This window comes from Anser brachyrhynchus, assembly GCF_964034855.1.
Source record: "Anser brachyrhynchus genome assembly, chromosome: Z".
NCBI lineage: Eukaryota > Metazoa > Chordata > Aves > Anseriformes > Anatidae > Anser > Anser brachyrhynchus.
The window spans coordinates 75,339,868-75,360,412 of NC_137697.1; the positions used below are offsets into that span (position 1 = coordinate 75,339,868).

Below are 20,545 nucleotides of genomic sequence, written 5' to 3' on the forward strand. Positions count from 1 at the left end.
TGGAAATTGCCGCATTCAATAAGGACCTTAAGATATTAATAGCTTGTAGGCATTAAAAAACATCTGGTTGAAATAAAGTGATCCTTGTATTCTCAGAACTGAAAACTATAAATGTTGTGGGGTGGGGGGGAATCAACCCAAAAAGAAGTGCACAAGAGCAAGCAGATCAATTCTGACAAAGTCCCTATGAAGTTATGGCATGTTAGAGAATACACGTATAAGGGATAGGTCCAATGATAAATGATTTGGAAAATGAACATGCTTTTTATGCATTTCTTGCATGGTTCTCTGCACTGGTAGGAGTTACAGGACATGAATATTAGGGAGTCTCGGTCCTTGTCAGGGATTAAATAGTTAGAAGCCAGGCAGTATCTTGCCTAGCTACTCTTCTAGCTCAAACATCAGGGCCAGATTCAGGCAGGCTCATGCCATGACTTCCAGGGCAGTGCTGCTGCAATCACTGTATTTCTGGCCCAAGGAGCACAATTCAATCATTAAAATCCAGGTTAATTGAAGTTAATGAGACAGGATTTCAATGTCACACCCTTAAGGGTATTTGGCCATGAACTCCCTTGTTCATAGTCCTCCCTGCAAAGTGAGAGCAGTGGTTTCCCTGATTGTCTGGTGGGATGATGCCTGGTGGGATGATGTGTGGTGGGGCACTGAGATGCTCAGGGCGGCACAGAAAGGCACTCGATTTTCTAGCCAAGCACAAGTAACAGGTACAGAGACCTCAAAAAACTTCTGTTTGTTAAAAATGTTGATTGTCTCACATACGACAGTGCAAAACATTAAAAATGGAACAAAATTTAAATTAATAAAAAATACACCACAGACACCGTATCACTAAGAAAGCCAGTAACTTTACTGATTTGTCTGCAAAATACAAATTATACCTTATTTCCAGCAGGAGAATCTTTTGAAATTTTTCCATTTTTGTTCACTACAGACAGCTGAATTAAGTCCCTTGAGATACACAGATGTGGTTTAACTTAGTTATAACATCTTGTCATCTAGTGGCGACAAAGTCCAGCTTATGCCGCTGTGAGCCTCTACTTTAATATTTGTTGCAAATGCTTGTATGCTCCCATTTACAAGCTATTTTGTTATCACCATTGTTTTATGGAAGCAGATCCCCATGAAAGAGAAGAAAAAAAAAAAGAAAAAAAAAAGGATACAACAAACCATCTGAAGCAATCCAAGTGTAATGCCTGTGGTAACCCAGGTCTGACATTAGTTACTCCACAAAAGACTCTGGTACTGCAAATTTTTATTTTAATTTATTTTATTTTATTTTATTTTATTTTATTTTATTTTATTTATTTATTTTATTTTATTTTTTAATGAGTTACTAAACTGACCTCTTTGATTCAAACTGAGGTACGGATCAGTCTGAGGTATGAGCAGGGAAAGTAAAAATGCAACACCTGATTATGAAAATAATCAAATGGGTCCTTTTGATGCAGGAGGTCTGTGGCTCAAAGCTTGGATTGCTCCACATCTTTGGTTAAAATATATTAACAAAAGCCTTTTATTACATCTACAGTCTGAAGCATTCTAACAGACACCAATGTTCCATCAGTCCTTCAAGAGACCTGTAGTGGCAGGAAATTAATGCCATATAACTGACGACATCACAGCAGATGGCACAAACAGGAACAGATGAAGTATGCCATGCTTAGGCAACAGCCTTTATTGAGGTTTCAAGTGGCTTTTAAAAAATTACAAAGCATTTACCTTCAAGGCGAAGGAAAAAATGAAAACAAAACAGCTCTGTTAGGACTATAGATAAAAGAGGGTATATAGGATAACACATACAATACAAAAGGGTTGACATCCTTGAAAACAGTCTATGAGTTCTTTTATTCTCATGTTAGCTTTACCTGAAAAAGATCTGAGGACAACAGATATTTTTATATTATTCATTAAAAACTGCTAAATTCCTCTTCCAGGAAAAATATAAGCCATTTTGTTATAAAACACAACTTTTGAAAAACACTGAAATGATAAAAGCTTTACTGTGAATGGCTCAATGCATACAATATACAGATTGTGCAGGTTGGGTATACCATATAATTGTCACCAGCAATTAAACATTAAACAACAACACCTTTTAATAGAGGTTAACTTAGCTATAACAATATTTGTAGATGTCTAGAATGCCACTTCAGGTGTTTGAACTTGCAATTAAGAATGTTGCCTAAAACATTATATAGCATGGGTTAAGGTAAAGTAAATGTTAATACTCTTTCAGGGCTCTGCCCCAAACTCCTTAAATACAAAGGAATCACACAATAAACCCAAATAAGCTTTGCAAATACAATAAATGGTAAGGTACAGATAAAGGAACAGAGAAAGGTAGACAGTTATAGTTTACAGAAAGTGACTTCACAATCAAAGTTGTGCTTCTTATCATTAGATCAGTTTGCAAATATGCATTATCCCCCACAATTTCGCCAGTACATGTTAGTTGCCCTCAGTAGCAGGAACAAGAGGGATGACTGGCGTTAATTTTCACGTGATTCTATTCTATTTGTGTTTATATAAAAATCACTGTCAGAATTAATATACAGTGCCCAGGCAATACGTTTCACGCTACTTTCCGCTTAGTTACTTGCAGTAATATATTACACTGCATCTTCCTTAAATATGTTATCTTTTCTTTTTCATGCGTTGCTGAGGCAAATCGCAAGGTAAACTATTTATATGGCTATTCTTCATATTTCAATAGACCAAATCCCCTTCCCCACTGACAAGTTTCTACTACAATACTGATAAAGTTGTATTTCTTGTTGAAATGTCAAAGTACATTTGCGATATATTTGCATATTTTTGACACACCAAAGTTTAAAATTCTCATAAGAGAATATGAGTATAGATTCATCTGAAGGTGAAGAAAGTGGTTTTGAAAAACAGTTTTGTGTTTTAAAATTAATTATGGGCCCCATTTTCCCTCCCGATTTTTTTTTTATTTATTTTTTATTTTATTTAACATGCGTATCTTTTTCTTTTACCCTGCATATCGCCACGCGAGATAAGGTGGATGCATTATTAGCACAGTATTCTGCTTAAATAGTTTCCAGATAATGCACTAGCCCCTGCACGGCTGAAAGTGCCTGTAAGGCAGGCTTCTGTAAGTCACGGTAAGTGAAAAGCGTATGTCCTAAAGCACGCTGCAGTCTGTTAGTCATCTGCTGCTACAGGGAGGTAGACTCTACCATCGAGCAGTGCGCAGCAACTGCATGTTTAGAAGGGAAACAGGGTGTCGGTTTCCCTTAAGACAATGCTCTGTGCTGATATTTAGCTGTTGCAGCATATCTGTGTCCTTCATCAGAGTCTCAAGGTACGTGAGCGAGAACCGAACAGCTCTCGGAAAGAAGAGAATGATTACAGTCCTACTATGGCACTAACATGTTGCTCGAACACAGTTTCCCTCCAACAGAAAGGTTAAACTGAAACATGTGAACAACCGGTTTTCTTCTAATAAGCAAGAGGGAAAGAGAGGAACTAAAAAAAAACGATACTTCCCTTCTGGTCAAGCTGCTTTAGTCGAAGAAACGATATGAGGCAGGAGACAAGGAGGGCGCCGTATGCCGAAGCAAATCTTTCTAGGGCGTAAATGCACGGGCAGCGCTGTTCAGCAACGTCCCTGCTGTGAGACAACGTGACTGCAGAGGTCCGTGAAAACCACAGCGGCCTGGCCACCAGCATCAGCCATGCACTGCAAACCGGTCCTGTAATTGGCGGTCTCTCTGAAAGCTTTAAATCTGAGAGAGAGGGGAGTCACCTTTGCAACAGGTGGGACCGCCGAGCCAATCCCTCGCCCGCTGCTCTCCCTACTGCTCCTGGAAATGTTCACCTGCACTCAGGTAACTGGCAGCCGCTAGAGCTGTACGTCCGATTCTAACAGGCAGAATACCAGCCTCGCTTGTGAGGAAGGGCCAAGCGATGCCGCTTTGTCATTTACCCCACGGGAATCTACAAGATACGCAGGACGTGAAGTAGTAGAAGGGCCCTCAACTTGTTACAATGCACAAAACAGCATGAAAGAACTAATCAGTATATACAATGAATTGCAGTTCACTCAACTGATTGTAAAATGTTGTATTAAAATGACTTTAAGTTGTTACACCATGGGTAAATTCAAACTTTTTACAGATCAGTCTCTCAACACCTGACTTCGATCTGTAAAATGTATGCCCAGTAAAATAAAACTGAAAGAAAATAGTTAAATGTGCAACTGCACAAATATAATTCCCCACTATTAAGATAACAAAAACTTTTGCTATTACCATAATTATTATATATATTAGAAAGCTATACACAAGCATGTTAATTTCACAGATTTTTTTTAAAAGATTCTTAATATTTTATATAATTAGAAATACACATTTCAAAAACAAAACTTCTGCAAAGAGAAAACAGTTATCTTGGTTAGCAAAGCATGGAGTTCTTCATGGCTTAGGGTAGTGCTTTCTATACAAAAAGTCCTCTGTTTTCTTCAGGACTGTTTAAAAGATTAGCGAAGCTATCAAGGAAAAAAGAACACATTTTGGCTTAAGGAAACTACAAAAGCCACAAATGCTTTGCAAACTCTGTCTTACTTTTTAATATGAAAATAAGCAAAATGTAATGTACATATTTTTATATTTTTTTATTTAATAAGTGATGCAGACCCAGAATTTGTTAAAATTAAATATGTTAGCCCTCGAACTCAACTTTATTTTTTTTTCTTTTTTCTTTTTTTTTTTTTTTACAAGTATGGTCCTCTGTAAATGTTTTGATCCTTCTTAAACTGAGTGCCATACTCCAAAGATATGCCTGAATGTTTCCGAGCATTTTCGGTGCGTTAGGTGACCCAGTCTTTTTCCAGCATGGATTCACGGCCACCCAACTGCTGGGTCTGTCAAAACATCTGTACATTTTCTATATGTTGCATAACAGCTGCTTTCTCTCTCAGTAAAGGCCTGCCATTGCTGGCAGACGTTTTCCTTTTGTCTATTTACATGTAAATAACGTTGAACCTGCAACATGACACTATCTATTGTAACATACATTTTGCAAGGGAGCACAACAGTGAGAAGAAGTTAGCCTTAAAATCTATTTTGTACAAGTGTTCTGTTGTACAGCTCAAGTGCTAAGCTTATCTCAGCATTTCTGTTTATCCTTATACTGTATCACTGAGGCAATTTAAAAGTACTTTTACAAAACAGAGTACCTGACTTTTTTTTTTTTTGTTTGTTTGTTTTTTTTTCCACACACGGCACATATAATGCATATCGACCCCCCCTCCCCCCTCCCCTCCCCCATTAAGGTATAGCACACACACACTGCAAGAAAAAAAAAAAAAAAGAAGAAAAGAAAACCTAATAGGTAATAATGTTATCATGTCGCCCATCCTTCAGAGAGCCGCATGCGCTTGACAGAGGGGCTTTCCCTTTCGTCCGGCGAAGGTCTGGTGAGTCCAATGGGGGAGTGGAATTCGTTCCGGTGGTCTTCGCGGTCGCTCCCGTCGTAGGAACTGCTGCAGCTGCTCAAGCTGTCAACGGGAGATCTCCCCGCCTCGTGGCGCGTGTGCTGTGGGTATCTCGAGGGTGTGGTGGTACGGTCTCTAGGAGGAGAAACAGGTTCTGACTTGATGTTGAGGCTTTGAGTAGAAGGCAGGGAGAGATTTGTACTCTGAGATAAATGAGTGCTAGTGCAAGCTCTGTAGGAGGAAAGGAAACCCAGTTACAGACGGAGGAGGCATGGAGCCCCCGGAAATGCACAAACACTCACACAAAACACCAGTGTAAAGGCTCACGCAGTACCAGAGAGCACGGGGACGCTTTTCTGGGCACAATTTGGAAACGCAAAGAGGCCGAAACGTCGCGACTAAAACGGTCGGCTTGAGTGGGGCACACCTGAGGTTTGTGAGTAGGCCTCTCTCTCTGTCTCCTCAAGAGTCACAACAAATTTGGGAAGCTGAGCCTTTGCACTGTTGGAACCACCTGCAGGTTTCGTTATCGTTAATGCTTGTGTGTGTGTAGGCACCGTGTGAGACAGGGGAGGCATGGACTCTTGCTGGGATCAATTCAATTACATTTGTCCCTGTTCATTTTGACATGCAACTTCAGATGTAAAACGGAAACCAAAATTTGGGCCCTGTACAATTTATCTCTTTCAGAACAGAGTTGAACTTACTGGTCCTTGGGCTAACATTTATAAAATTACACAGGCTGGGTGGGATTTAGATATGTCTTTATAGTATAGCTCTATTAATTCTTAATTCAACACAGAACATTTGTGAATAAACTACCAAAGAGAAGTTGAAGAGCTGTGGAAGATGCCAGAGGGTTGCCGTGCTTGCATGTCAGACAACCCAGCTCAGAGGATGTTCAAAATTCAAGAGAAACTGATACCCTAGAAGTATTCAGAGGCTGTATACCTATTCTGAGTTCATTCTCTTTCAGTGCATCCTTGTGCGCAGGTAATGGCACAAGAAATTTGAAGTAGGCAGGGTTACCAGTGAGTACTTTAGTTCTATGGGAGAAAATGAGATTGCTTGTATCTGCAGAATGTTTTGTACAAAGTCGCCACCTACCGGTAAAATCTGACTTTGTTTATTATTTTTTATTTTTATTTTTTATTTTTTATTAAAATTCAGCTATGAATGTGCGCTTCCCTCTATGCCTTATGTATTGATCCACTTCAGGGACCATCTGCTAGGTTGAAGTTACAGTCTAACCCAATTTCAAGGTTTCTAGTAGTGAGAAATACTGAAGACAGTCGGAGAATGGGGCACTCAGCCTCACTGAGACTCTAACCCAAAGGTGCAAGCAGAAGAAATACTTGGATTCAGAAGTATTTTTTTTTTAAACATGTAGAAGAAAAAAAAATAAGTTCAGATGTAGTCTTTTCTATTTATTGAGGTATTCCACTTTCTCTAATATCTCACTGACTGCGAGTTGAGCTTTACTTAAGCAACAGTTATTGTAACTGATGAAAGCCAAAACATCATTTTCTTTTGTTTTGACAGATTTACAGTGGAACTATATGGCGTCATTACTGAATGATATCAGATGCTGTTTTCAGGAATCATTTCAGTGTTTAATAATGGATGGGTCTTGTTAGACAACAGAGAAAACAGGACGTTCTGCCTCCAACTGCTTTCATCTACCTTTCATTCCTATACAGACAAGTGTGTCAGCATTTGCAACGTCACACAGTATGTGAGTAATAGCCCTCACAGGAGCAAACGTAGGCAGTTTTTGGCAAAGAGAACATTTTTTTTTCTTTTATAACTATGAAATTAACATATTTAAGAAACTGTAAATATCAAACTTGGTTATTACACTCTAGAGAAATATCCCACTCTTTTTTTTTTTTTACTATTTTTTTTCCTCAAAAAATGTTGAAAGGAATCCAACAAGAATCAAAAATACATTCCTGGGTTTTGTTTAGCTTTTCATTTCCAGTGACTTTATTTTTCAGTCCCTTCGGAGATGCTAGGACTGTGGGAAAACAGGCTGCCGGTTTAGCAAGTGTGATAAGATTACATATGATTTTGGATGTCAAGCTTATAGCTAAGCCTGCAAGTGCCTTAATACAGGATGGTGGATCCTGGGGATTTGATCTAGGAGTGTTTGATGTGACCAGATGATGTGTCACTTTGCAAAGCAGGGGACAGTTAAAAACCCATGCTAGTTAAAAACAGCATTAGTCAGTCAATTTTGTTCACATGGACCCTACTCACATTCTATTCTGGGACAACCTGCAAAAAAACCTAGACAGAGAAGCTGTATTACCTAACAAATAGATTTAGTACTGATACAGTGCAATGCTGCTTCCTTAACAGTGTTTCTGAAGTGAATGTGAGAATGCATCTCAATAGACCTTCTTTAGGTTCCTTGTGCTTCCTGAGACGCATTATGTAAATACCTGGCATGAAAGTTTTTGGCAGTATTAAAAATGCTACAGGTAGGTCTGCATTTTGAGGACATTTTTTGTAAATTGAAAAAAAGGTTTACGAAGACATTTTGGCAGGTAAGGACTAATTTTTTCTAGGTTTTAAACAAAAGAACTATTTAAGCTATTGCTATGTATTATTTATTTATTTTTCTTTTAAGATTCTGTCTGAAAAAAAACTTCTTTTTTTTCCCTATAAATCTGTTTCTGAAATTTATTATCTTTTTGTTGTTGTTGTTGGCTGCAATCTTAGATATTTGGTTAAAATTTTCTGAAATGTTTTTACCAGAATCTCACGTAAACTGATATGGTTAATTGCAAGGGAAACCTACTATTACACATAGAAGTCAATGGTGAAAGAGTACCTACTTAGGTGCAGTCTTTAAGCTGTTTTCTCAGCAGAGGATGGATCCCTATTTGGAATAGAAGCTGTATTATAAAAATATATATATAATTATTTATGCTAGTAATTTTTTTTGTGTGTGTATGCATGTGTGTGAACGCAGAAACAGCTTCATATAAATAAGTAACTTCGGTCCAGGCTTGTGCTATTTTCATCATGTGAAACCTACACTAAGTTCATTGAAAAACAAACAGGTTTTGAATATGGAAAATCCACAGAGAAAATAAAGCAAATGACTTTAAAGGATCGTGTATAACTACAAGCACCCTCTAAGTGCCACGCAATATGTTATTGTTGATGTAATCATCTGTTTCCTTATATTTATTGTAAGAAAACATGTAACTTTACTCTTCCTCATTGTCCCTGTAAAGTTTAAATTTTACACAGCAGTTCCTGCTCAGATCAGCGTGAGTGCAAATGTGACGTTGATTTAGCGGCAACATGGGAGAAGTGCTGGTTCCTATCCAGGTTCAACATTATACAGCGACTCTGCTCTGCTGTGTGAGAGGTGGGAAGAAGTGGGATCAGTTCTGTGTGGGTCTCTGTCTGTCTGAGTCTTCAGCTGGTATGGGAGTCCAGCATGCACAGACAGCAGTGCAGGTCTGACTAGCTGACCAGATGATGTGGGCATGCATCAAGTGGGCTTTTACAGAGGGAGAAAAAGTTCTATTAAAGGGAGAAAGCACCTCATGTTTCTTTCCTTTTATGCCTGAACTTGTTTCTCTAAATCTGTGTACCTTTCTGCTTCATATATATATATACATATATGAAATATATGAATTTATATATTCACTAGGAAATAGAAAATTCACAGTAAAATTTAGTTATGTCTGTAACTAGGAGAACACTGGATATTTTTGACCTGTTTGTAATGCAACCTTCCCTCCTCCCCTCTGTCTTTGAGGTAGAAGCAAAGGGTTTGTGTTTGTTTGTTTGGTTTTATATTCTTTTGTTTTTAATATTTTTGATCAATGTAAAAGCAGAATAACAATTTCTGTGTCCAGATATTTTGATCAGCACTCGCACTTTATGGTTCACACTGTCAAAGGAAGTTTCTAAACACAGAATATTATGAAACTGAATCACTAGAGTATCTTATTTACAATGGTGGCATAAGAAAAATTCTCCATCTGAAATATTTAAGGCTTTCATTCAAAACAAGCAAGTTGGCAGAAGTGATACACAAATTCACAAAACATGATGTCACTGCATCTAAATTTTTCAGTAAAAAGAGTTCAAAGGAAAATATTTAACCATATCTATCTCTGGCGATGAGCTAATCAAAATTAGCTCTGATAATAAGCTTGCTGGATAAGAAATACAGAACAAATCAACAGTATAAATTTATTTAAGTCTTTCCTTCAGCTTGGCTGAAGTTTGGAGAAAATTCTCTTATGTAAACAGTTATTTATATTGAAGATTCTCGAAATGAAATACTTTGACCGCATTTCTATGCCTGCACTTGTATTTTAGGAAAGCCAAAATTTCAACTGTGGATGGTACTCGAGGAAGAAAAGATCCTCTCTTAAACTGAGAAATACAGAACGAGAACATTTTCTATCTAATGGACTGGTGCCTAAAGAATTTAGATTATTCATTTAAAAATTAGGAATGGAGTAACCTTCTCTCTGTAACATGAGAGACGTTGCAGCAATATTCAGACAAAACTCTTAAGGTCTGGGAGGAATACATTTTGATTTTTAATAGAATTAATGTGTATTTTTTTCCAGACATAGACCTAGTTAAAAAGCTGAAAAAGTACTATTTTATTTTTTAATTAGAATGTTGAAAAGTCTGACTTGTTTTAATATCATAGTCATGTCAAAAGAGACGCTACTCTGCGATTCTGTCCTGCTCACCAGGCTCAGTACAGGCACAGAAAGTGAACTATTCCCATCTCCTCAGACACTTTCCCTGAGGCTCACTGGCACTGGTATGGTTGCTAATTGCAGGGTCAACGTGAGAGGTTAGACCTGGGTTGTAGAGATCTTCTCCAGTTATCTGAAAGATGGTTGTGAGAGTGCTCCTGAAACTGCTGGGGACTTAAGTGGAGCCAGCCAATGTACCTGAGCATCCCCTCTTCTATTGCTAACCACATGCTTCTGCCGTGCCTTGCAGAAGCAGAGCTGGTTTTCACCTTTATGCTCTGGTGTAAAACAAAACCTGCTGGAGAACTGGGTTGTCTCTTCCAGTAACTGTTCTTTTGCAGGTCTTTACAGGCAAATGTTACCGACAAACATCTCACTGTTTCCAAATCTTTCCAACATGTGAAAGATTTCCTCAGGATATGGGCAGTCAAACCTTTCTACATGCATTTTCTCAAATGCCTGGGGGTTACTACACTTTTGTGTGTTTGTTCTTATTTTTCTGCTAATTCTAGCTTAGGCTGACATGGACTGAATATGATCTGTACAGTTTCAAGTTTTTTAAATAATCCAAAAGTTAAAGAATAGGTCCTTTTGCATGTACAACTCAGTGACTAAAATAAAATAAAGAAATGCATGTGATTTTCTGCACACATGGAAGGCTTCATCAGAACTGTCAGTGAAGCAGCTTTCATAGCTGAATTCATTTACAAATCACTGAAAGAATAATAATAAAAGTAGCGACTCAGAATGTATTCCACCAGCCACAGCCATTACACTTCGGCATTCTGTGATATGAATTAGAAACAGATGATGATGTGTGACATATCTGAAAAGGCATGTAGTTAGTTTAGGATTTAATTTATACTTTTTTTGGTTAACCAAATATCCTTATTACATTCTTTGGTACACCACTGAAAACAATCAGCTTATTGTAAGGTTATACATTGATACCTAACATGTGAGCTTTCTATTTATTTGAGACGTTATGTCTTTAGTTGTACAGTTAACCTAAATGTTCCCCCAGAAACACTGCCACCTCAAAAAGAAAATAGAAGAGGAATAGCAGAAAGGTATTAAGACTACTTTTTCTAACACACCAACTATTTCAGTTTTATGTTTTTATGTAGCAAGTATCCACATATGCTTATATATGTGGTATTCCAAGAAGTCTATGCTTCTAAGGCATTTGTATAGCTGTTCTTTAAAAATTCAACCCATTTGTACATGGTAAAGAAATTACAGTAAGTTATAAAATGTGGTCAGATAAATTAGAAGTGGAATTTTGAAATTTAAGCCACATTTATATTATTAAATACTTTCAGATTATGGCAACTGTCTTGCAAAAATTACCGCACTCGTGCAGTGCCTCTTTCTGGAAAGAAGAACTTTGCTTTTCAAATGCTTGAGAATTAAATTTGTCCTCATAAATATACTTCAATTGCTTCAGTTTGTATTTTTACAATGAAAACTTGATAAATCCAAACATGTTGGTCCATACCTTAGTATAAGCATGTAGGCATGCTGGTGAATGCCTACAACCTTACTCAACAGAAACTGTAGATATGAGGATTTGTGAAAATCTTACTATTCACATTCACTTGAATAAGCAAATAGGTTTATTTTTCAATAATGCATTAGGTGAATTCCCTGTGTGAAGTTTTAGACTTTTAAAAATACTGACAGTTTAGCAGTGAGCTTCATCGATCTTGGAAGAAATATCTCGAAATTAGCCACTAGAGGGCACGAACACCTATCCTCAGCGCAGGCAAATCACCGTGAGTTCTATGGGTTTACGGATTCTTAGCCCTAGTTATGTTATCTGCTTGCAGAAAACATTTCCAAAGAAATGAAACTTGAATGTCAGAACTGAGTAGAAGGGAGTATGTGAGGGAGCCTTATATAAGGCTGAGGCTTAATCTCAGGTCAAATCATTTTGTAACCCTTACTTGATTAAAAATATTTGGAAAATTTTGAAGTTTATTGTAAATGTTTGTGCTATAGTAACTGGAAATAAAAAGCATAATGGCAAAATACAACAGCACGATGTAAGTGTTTAGTTTTGTCTTTAGTTGTGAGGTAAAATGCCATTTAAAAAAATAAAGAGTAAAACATAACCAGAATTCTTCAGTACACTACTGAGAAAATATCATAGACACAGAATATTCCATTTTAGCTACCTGGCAACCTTTTCACGAAATGTGTTGTACCAGTCTGGGGAAATGGAGCTCTTACAGATAGTAAGTATGTGCTGATCTGTTGTCTTGATTTATTGCATATTTGGGATTCCTGGGGATACTGAAGACACTGTAGAACAATATAGTAGTTTAAAGAAAACACTGCTTACCCCAACTGACTGAGGGCAGACGGCGGCATGTTATGTAGGTGTTGCTGTTGCCAGCCAGTCACAGAACCAAGATGAAGAGCACTGGCTGTATTAAATCCAGAGAGAGATGATATATCTGCACTACTCAGAGAATATTCTAGATTTGAAAATAGAACAGAAAATGATTAAAAGAGAATTAAGGAGGAAGCAATTAAACAATAACTTGCATCATAATTTTCACATGACACTTTATAAGCCTTTTAATCTTAATTACACCAATCACATCCAGTTGCAGCAGAAAAAGTAGACTCTCCTCTTCCCTCAACTCATTAATTTGGGAGCAAATAATGCACTAATAATTATTCCATAATTTACTGGCTCTTCTTCTGGGTCTGGAAGATCCAAAGAATTCTTAGCCTTTATAAACAACAAGACTATACATGCATTCTCACAAAGTCAAAAAGTTGAAAAATATTGTAACACTTTGGTTACAGTCTTTGTTGCAGAACCTGGTGGGTAGCCCATGTCTGAACAGTGCACGTCTTCTTTAGAAGGACAGGATCTGCAGACCAACATGATCTATATGGTAGCAGTGTGCAACGGGAAGTTGAGGCTCTTTTGAGGCTTCATTTCTAGTCTCCCAGGTAATTACGTGACAGCCCACAAAGATGCTGATCTCTGTTTTGAAACCAGTGAAACTGCTCACTAGCACTACCCTCTTGACTTTAGGAAGGTGCACTCAACTACAGGAAATTAGCTGTTGTATGAAGAGGACTGAAAAGTTTCTTTTGAGTATTTTTTGAGAAGTTTCTTTTGTGTATTTTTTTTAGCAGTTTTCCATTCGAACAACACAGTTCGCTTTTAAATAGACATCTCTCGAGTCAGTGACAGATAGAGAGTAAGCAAACGAGGTGTAAAAGCACATCAGCTACGAATCCTTCAGTTTCTCCCGAGGAACAGAAGCTAATTCATTACCAGTGCGGCCGACACTTGTCAGCATCTCGCTCCCTCCCCCAGCCCTCGCACGGCGCTCCGATACTCACCAGTACCATATGTTGTTGAGATGGCTGATGGGTATCCTCCCATCCCTTGCCCTGGTAGAGTAGGAGTTGCTACGGAAACCACTGGAGTAGCCAATGACTGAGCAGACTGGGAGTTATTTATCCTCTGATTCTTTTAAAGTAAGTAAAATAAACATATTATTGACGGGTTTAAGCCATCCGAGCGCATTACCTTTCTGGGTGTGCTTTGTGCATAAGAAACACAAGCCGGTACAAATTTCTGCGAATTAATCGTTTAACATGTGGCTTTTATGAACTCTGCCAACCCTATCATTTGCAAGCCTCTGAGAGACCAGCAGTCACCATAGTAACCCCTTACATCAGTATCTCCTAGGTAACTGCCCTAGAAACGGGGAAGATTGATTTTGTTGTGGGTAGAGGAACAGATCGTGTGAGAAACTGATGAAATATGTAGGCTCCATCCCCATTGTCTTCCCTTTTGTTCAGATGCAAAGGAGAGACTGGAGGCAGAGGGAGGAACCCCAAACCCGGCCCTCCTGGCTGCTGTGCTCCCCTGGGGCTGCTGAGTGGTGACCCCTCACCAGCAGATGGTGCTCTGAACGCTTCGGTTTTTGCAGAAATAAGCAAACTTCCAGAGCGCTGGGCAGCACAGCAGCTAACATGTTCCTCTGTAACTCTGAGGCATTGCACGTTTTGCTGCAGAACCTGCACCAGAGAGCTCTAACCCTGGAAGCCTCAGGATAAAATGTCCAGCTAGCCACCAAAAAGATGTAATAAGGCCGTGCCATCCTCAGTGGCACCAGGTTACATGCTAGCAAAACATCAGCACCAGGAAAGCTTTATTTTGGCACGAGTAATTTGAGTATGTGCAACAACTGCACCTTGTCTTCCACATTGCTAGATTTCAAAAATTATGATGACCTTTTTTTGTTCACGATATAGCTATAGTAATCTTTTCCATTTGGCTTCAATGATTTCATCTACACAACATACAAAATAACATTTATTTTATTTTATTTTATGCTTTCATTATTAGGATGAACATCACTACCACTTACCAGGAGCAGATCAACATCCTCAGACTGAGTGCATAGGAAAGGAGCATTAAAAATCAGTGAATGTAGATATTTACCAGGGTGCAGATTTTATAGCCTAGTGAATAGCTTCATCTGAGAGGGGCAGCAAATTAAATACTTTCTGAGCATAGTTTGGAAAAACAACACAGATCTCTTCTTTGTCCTTCTACCGAGATGTTTCTCTCAACTGTGAGGACAATCTATCGAGCTTGCAGAATGAGTCTTTCTCTAAGAGTTCATTAATTCTTCCACAGCCCCAGCGGCTGCGGACTGTGTAGCTATACCTAGTTTCAGGAGACCTGACCATTCACAGATTCCCTTGGAAAGTATCATTTTTAAGGACCTTGGAATAAATCATTCAATGCAGACAGCTTGTCACTGCCTTGGTTGACTTTGAGCTTTGCCTTGTAGGAGACTATTTGTTACTTATCCTCTCAGAAGCCAGCAACACATTTATGGGGAGTTTAGTCTGAAGTTCAAAGTTAATTTATAATGCATCAGGCTAAAGCAGCCAGCTTGGAAGTTGTTTTAATAGCGTCTGTTACATAACAGAAAAATGTGTTTATAGCATCACTTAAATTTACCATCAAGATCCTTTTTTTTAATCAAGCTCACTTCTAGTGTTAAAACACTCATGAAAGATTTACTTTCAACCACTAACCCACTTCTAGAAGGGAACTGCAAGATACTCACGTAACACCTTCATGATTCAACCTTCTATCATAATAGTCTGCTTACATCTTGTTAATCCTGGCAGGAGGTAGAGCATTTTGATGCTCTGCTTTATCCTGCTTTATCTACTTACTACCTCTCATCATTCTAAAATTTGGCTGTTGCTCAGAGTGATAGGGTTCAAATTCATTTATTTGTAGTTAATCTGTCATCTTCTGAGAGTCTGCATGGCTAAATATTTAAGAAAAATATAGTAGGTTAGGAGTACTTAGGGGTAAATTCAGGATTATAATAAATCCAGGGAAGGCTCCCCAAGGTACTAGGACAGAGAGCGAAGAAGTTCAGATTGTGTAGGACACAGTTCCTACTTTGCAAGTCCATAGAAAAAAGGGAGGAAGTAAAAACGGCTTCATAAATGCAGTCAAAAGGATCTGCCTACATCCTCAGCTCAATGTCAAGCCTTAAGGCTAGCTAGATAGAAAGACAAAACAATCAAGAATGTGGAATGTTATTCTACTGATTTTGGTTGACTTAGCAGGCCTTGAAATTCTTAAATAGCTTATCTGAAGGAGATTAAAAAAAAAAAAAAAGCTTTGAAAATGCATTACCACTGATGGCATTGTATTCTTGCTGCCAGGTGGAATAAGCACTCGGAGATCTGGTTTACGGTTGTTCATTCCCAAATTCATTGGAGGCGGAGATTTTGCTTGCATATTCTTGTTCAAGTTGCCAGGTGAGACCAGCAGACCTGGTGAGTTGCGGGGGTTGCCATACCCATTTCCTGTTAAGAAAGAAAAAAAAAAAGAGGAAAAAAATTGAGAGAAGGATTGTAAGCTCAAAGGTATTTCTTAAGATCAAACATTAAAACTTTCAAATACAAAAAGTCAATGTAAATGCTAGTGTTGTGTAATGTGTCTTTATAAAAAAGACACATTATAAAGTACAACACATGCCATGTTTGGAACAACTGCTCTTAAAATACTTTCTCTCACGGCAGCTGACATCTTGGTGATGTGCCGAGGTCAATGCAATTACATGACTCTGTTTACCATTGTATAGTACATAGCACCATATACCACGCACTCAGAAGAGACAAGATCGTATTTGTTCCTTACAAGAGAGACAGGAAAAGTTGGCTTAAAAAAAATTTCAAAGCTATGTTGTGTTTTCTCGACAACTATGGAAGGTTCTGCTGTGCCTGACTCAGCCCTTTCCAGTTTATGATTTTGTTTTGTTTTTAAACAAAGGATGAGTATAGCGAGGCTATAATTTCCAGAAAAGGCAGGGGGAGGACTAGGAAGATTCTTAAATGTTTTTTGCACTCTCTCACCACAGTTTTTGGACCTGTTTCTGTCAACACTAAAGTCAATGAGAGCAAGAGCATAGCCTTATTTGGAGAATGCCTCCGTATCTTTCATCTTCATCTCTTTGCTGCTCCCTGCAAACCCCAAGACCTCTGACAGACAAATGCTTCATTGTTTTTTTTTTTGTTTGTTTTGTTTCTTTTCTTTTTGTTCTTTTTCAGAAAAGGGTTTCTTTCTCTCACTAAGTAGTACTGGCAAGTGTGTATCTGTACCGCTACTGACCTACCACCGCACTAAAAATGTGACCTTCCTTTTCCATCCATGAAGTCTCATCTCCCACCCACAAGGTCTGGGGAAAGAGACGACTTTGTAGTGTAGTACTAAAATTCTGTCTCTACATGGTCAAGAGGAACACAGAAACTGCCCAGTTATAATACTATCTTCATACGAGAACTAATACAGCAAGGGGAAACTTTCAGAGACGAATACCAGTAGAACAAATGTTAGGGAACACTGCCTGTTTGGGCTCACCTTTAATTCACAGCTAGCAAGCTGTGACACACCACCTAGGAACAGTGTGGGAAGAAGAGTTAGGGAGAGTGGAGTTAGGTGCCTTGCACCAACACAATTTCTTTTGCAGTACCAAAGTCAGGGAAGCACTCAGTACCTCACTCTTTTCACATGTGAAATGGGGTTTACAGCCCTCGTGGACATAAATGGATTACGGAACTGAATTGGATAAATCTGTGATGTGGTCATAAACGTGACAGTAAACGCAAGTGAATCTGTTTTCTAGTTACGTTAATGAAGTGCATCCAAGTGCAACTAACATTAAATAATATTTTGAATCTGTGAGCACATCAGCTAATTGTATTTACCAGATCAGAAAACCCATGGAAGAAAAATCTTGCAAAGGCTATTAACCACAAAACCACTTCAGGCTCTGGAAGACCCTGACCTGTAACCATTAGGTTTGGGACAACAGGAAAAGTATCACAAAGTGCTTGACCTCCTTATTCGTTAGGTACCTTTAGCCACTGGTCTTGCCAGGCTCATTTATTCTCTTGATTTTTCTTATAACAATCTCCTAAGCCTTGGCAAAATGGAATTATGATCAAAACTTAGGAGAACACAGATCACTTCAGAGATTTTAAAATAAAAATATTCTTTACAGTTAATCTTGTTATTTCCTTGATAATAGCTTACAGATAGTGAGATTAAATGAATTTACTTAAAAAGTGTATTTTACTCTTATCAACTTAAACCAGCAGAACGCTGGCAAGAGTTTTCCATTTTGTGTCAGTAGGCTTTTGCATGGATTTGATACATACTATGCTTTAATTAATGCTATGCATTGTTAGAGGTAGTGAAATTAGAAGGGGCATTTGGAATATACAGTAATATTTTTTTTTTCCTAGAAACTACAGCACCTTTTAGAATGTGATCGAACACAAACCGAATATTGCAAAATAGTTATGCGAGGAAGTGATCGACAGAAGAAACTGAAGCAAATGCAGGGTTGCTCTGGTGCTGGTTTCATACAGGAGATATTTTAACAACAGGAAGTAAAGCTACCTTGTGAAATCTGTTGTATGACAAGCACGGGTTCAGAGAGTGAAAATGAATATGTATCTTTTATTCTGCAATATACAACCTGAGATATTTAATGATAAATAGCACATTGTGTGACTTATATACTCTTTTCTATGGTTGTGTCTTCTGGGGAAAATAAATCCTTACAAGAAAAAACTCCTACTTTCCACAGAAGACTGACTTTTTGTAATTTTCTATTAAAATTAAGAGAAAGAATGCAACCTTATCAAACTTCAGTCTTCAGAAACTTTAGCCAAGCCTTTATATTATTTACCTACTAATGTAAAATATTTTGAACAGTGATAACATTTCTTACATTTATATTTTTAGAACATCAAATTATTTTTAAGCACTGCTGCAATCTTCTCTTTACCAGTAGATTTCTGCTGTTCATGGCATATTATGCCAGCTAGCATTTTGGAGCCATATAATAACCATCCCTCTTTCCAGCCACCAAGTTGTTATTCTTTTGGTATCATGTGGATTCAGGAATTCAGGACTGTGGACCTTAAACCAATGATATAGAAACCCATCATTTGAAAATCAGTGATGAATGCATGCATGCGGTTTACTGCTAAGAAGAGTCTGCATTTAAACCAGCTCTTTAAACCGTATCCTCTTTACTCAGAAAGCTGTGGCCTGCTCTGAGGCAGCTGTCCCACCTTCAGATAAATCCGCCAAAGAGAATGGTCTCATTTACATGCAGAGGCAAAAAAATGTATAAGACTTCTAATATACAAATTAAACCTTCCTTCATCCTATACTTTAAAATTACGCTCTGCCTGGACAATTATCAATTTAGATGTGACTGTATGCAGAACATCACATTCCACTATCCACTTGAAAGCACAAAAATTATATGTCATGTATGAATGGATTTCCTGATTATAGATTATATGAAAATGAAAAACAGATGGATATTTGAGCAAGTTGGCTTTACATTTTTATTTGGTTAAAAGCCATATTTTTGCTGGAATAGAACATTTTTAAACATTACAGATATCACTTGTAATGCATAATGAAAATAAAAACAGTAGATGTACAAGTTTTAAAGGGCATATGTCACAATTTGTAAATTTATAGCTTTTTCAATTCAAGAAGTTTTCAGAGAAAATTATTTTTCCACTTCATGTTTGTTATACCAATTTAAAAGAGTAAAAATATTTTACACAGAAAAGAGCTTGTTTCTAGACAGAACTAGTGGAGCAGCACGTATCATGAAATGCTGTGCCAGACTTTGTACTGGGACTAATGGCAGAATATAAAGACAAATGTCTTCTGAGCATAGAATGCTCTTCTTGGGTATGTTCCCACATTCTACAATTAGGCACAAGTGCCATTGACTTCAGTGGGAATTTTGTCCATGTAGACACTGCATAATTAATCCCTACAACATCACTTCTTAAAAACATCCAGAGAAGGTATTTTTATGCACCAGTAGTTAGTCAATACAAACAAAATATATTGTTATATTAATTAATCTACCTATGATTTGAACTATGTTGCAAATTCATGCACTGCTGTCTTGAGTTTAAGAGTATAGGCAAGGCACAGGTTTATTCACGACAGGGCAGGGAGCAAAGTTTAACTCTCTTCCTTCATAGTTGTGTCATTTGTGTGACAGTGATTGCAAAGTGGCTGCAATTCTTGATATTCTGTTCGGACAATGCTCCTCTAGGGAACATTTAAGATAGGAAGCTTCCCAAATGTTAAGGTAAAACCAATCAGGAGTCAATTATTTATTTCCATACTTCTCAACATTTTTGAGCAGCGATGTTATGATTCAAAGTCTCAAAGTCTTGAAAGAATGGACAATTTTTACATTCTGATTTCTTGAAGATTTGATCCTGTCATGTTCCAACTTGATTTTTTTTTTAATTTATAATTTCAAATATATAACAATATAATGAATGAACAAAAACACTATAGTAGTCCTAGAAGAACTAAGAGCAAGACACACAATGTATATGTCCTTCCTTTGATCTTTCTTTCATTTCTCTAAAGCGTCTCACTCACCATATGGGTTGAGAATTTACAAGATCTTTAGGCACCTGGGATGCCTACTTCCCATTAATTTTAATAGGAAAAGAGCTTTCAGATTCTGGAACTAGTCTTAATAAATATTAATGGTAATTTCAACTTCTCAACAAGCATATGCTCTTACGTGTGGAAATTATCATAATTCTTCCACTAAGGATATGTACGTTCCATTTCATGCAGGATTCCTGGTTCTTACTGGGTTATGTTAAATGCACATCACATACATGACATTATGATAGACCACCAAGCCTCTCAAAAAGATTGTTAAATTTAGAATAAATCTATATAAATATGAGA

General features: G+C 37.6%; 1 protein-coding gene across 19 annotated transcripts in view; it reads right to left on the reverse strand.

Moving 5' to 3' along the window:
- Positions 1 to 843: 843 nt before the first annotated feature.
- The window catches only part of MEF2C (myocyte enhancer factor 2C), a 140,742-nt gene continuing 121,040 nt past the window's right edge, over positions 844 to 20,545 (reverse strand). For 7 of the 19 annotated variants that reach the window (XM_080573300.1, XM_080573297.1, XM_080573295.1 and 4 more), the window contains 4 exons: positions 15,920 to 16,092; positions 13,585 to 13,714; positions 12,563 to 12,698; positions 844 to 5,707 (listed from right to left, as the gene is read on the reverse strand). In XM_080573300.1, coding sequence (XP_080429426.1) covers positions 5,386 to 5,707; positions 12,563 to 12,698; positions 13,585 to 13,714; positions 15,920 to 16,092 — 761 coding nt within the window. In that variant the 3' untranslated portion in view covers positions 844 to 5,385. Of the gene's footprint in view, positions 5,708 to 12,562; positions 12,699 to 13,584; positions 13,715 to 14,621; positions 14,646 to 15,919; positions 16,093 to 20,545 lie in introns of all 19 variants that reach the window. The other 12 variants (XM_080573291.1, XM_080573290.1, XM_080573288.1 and 9 more) reach the window with 3 other exon arrangements.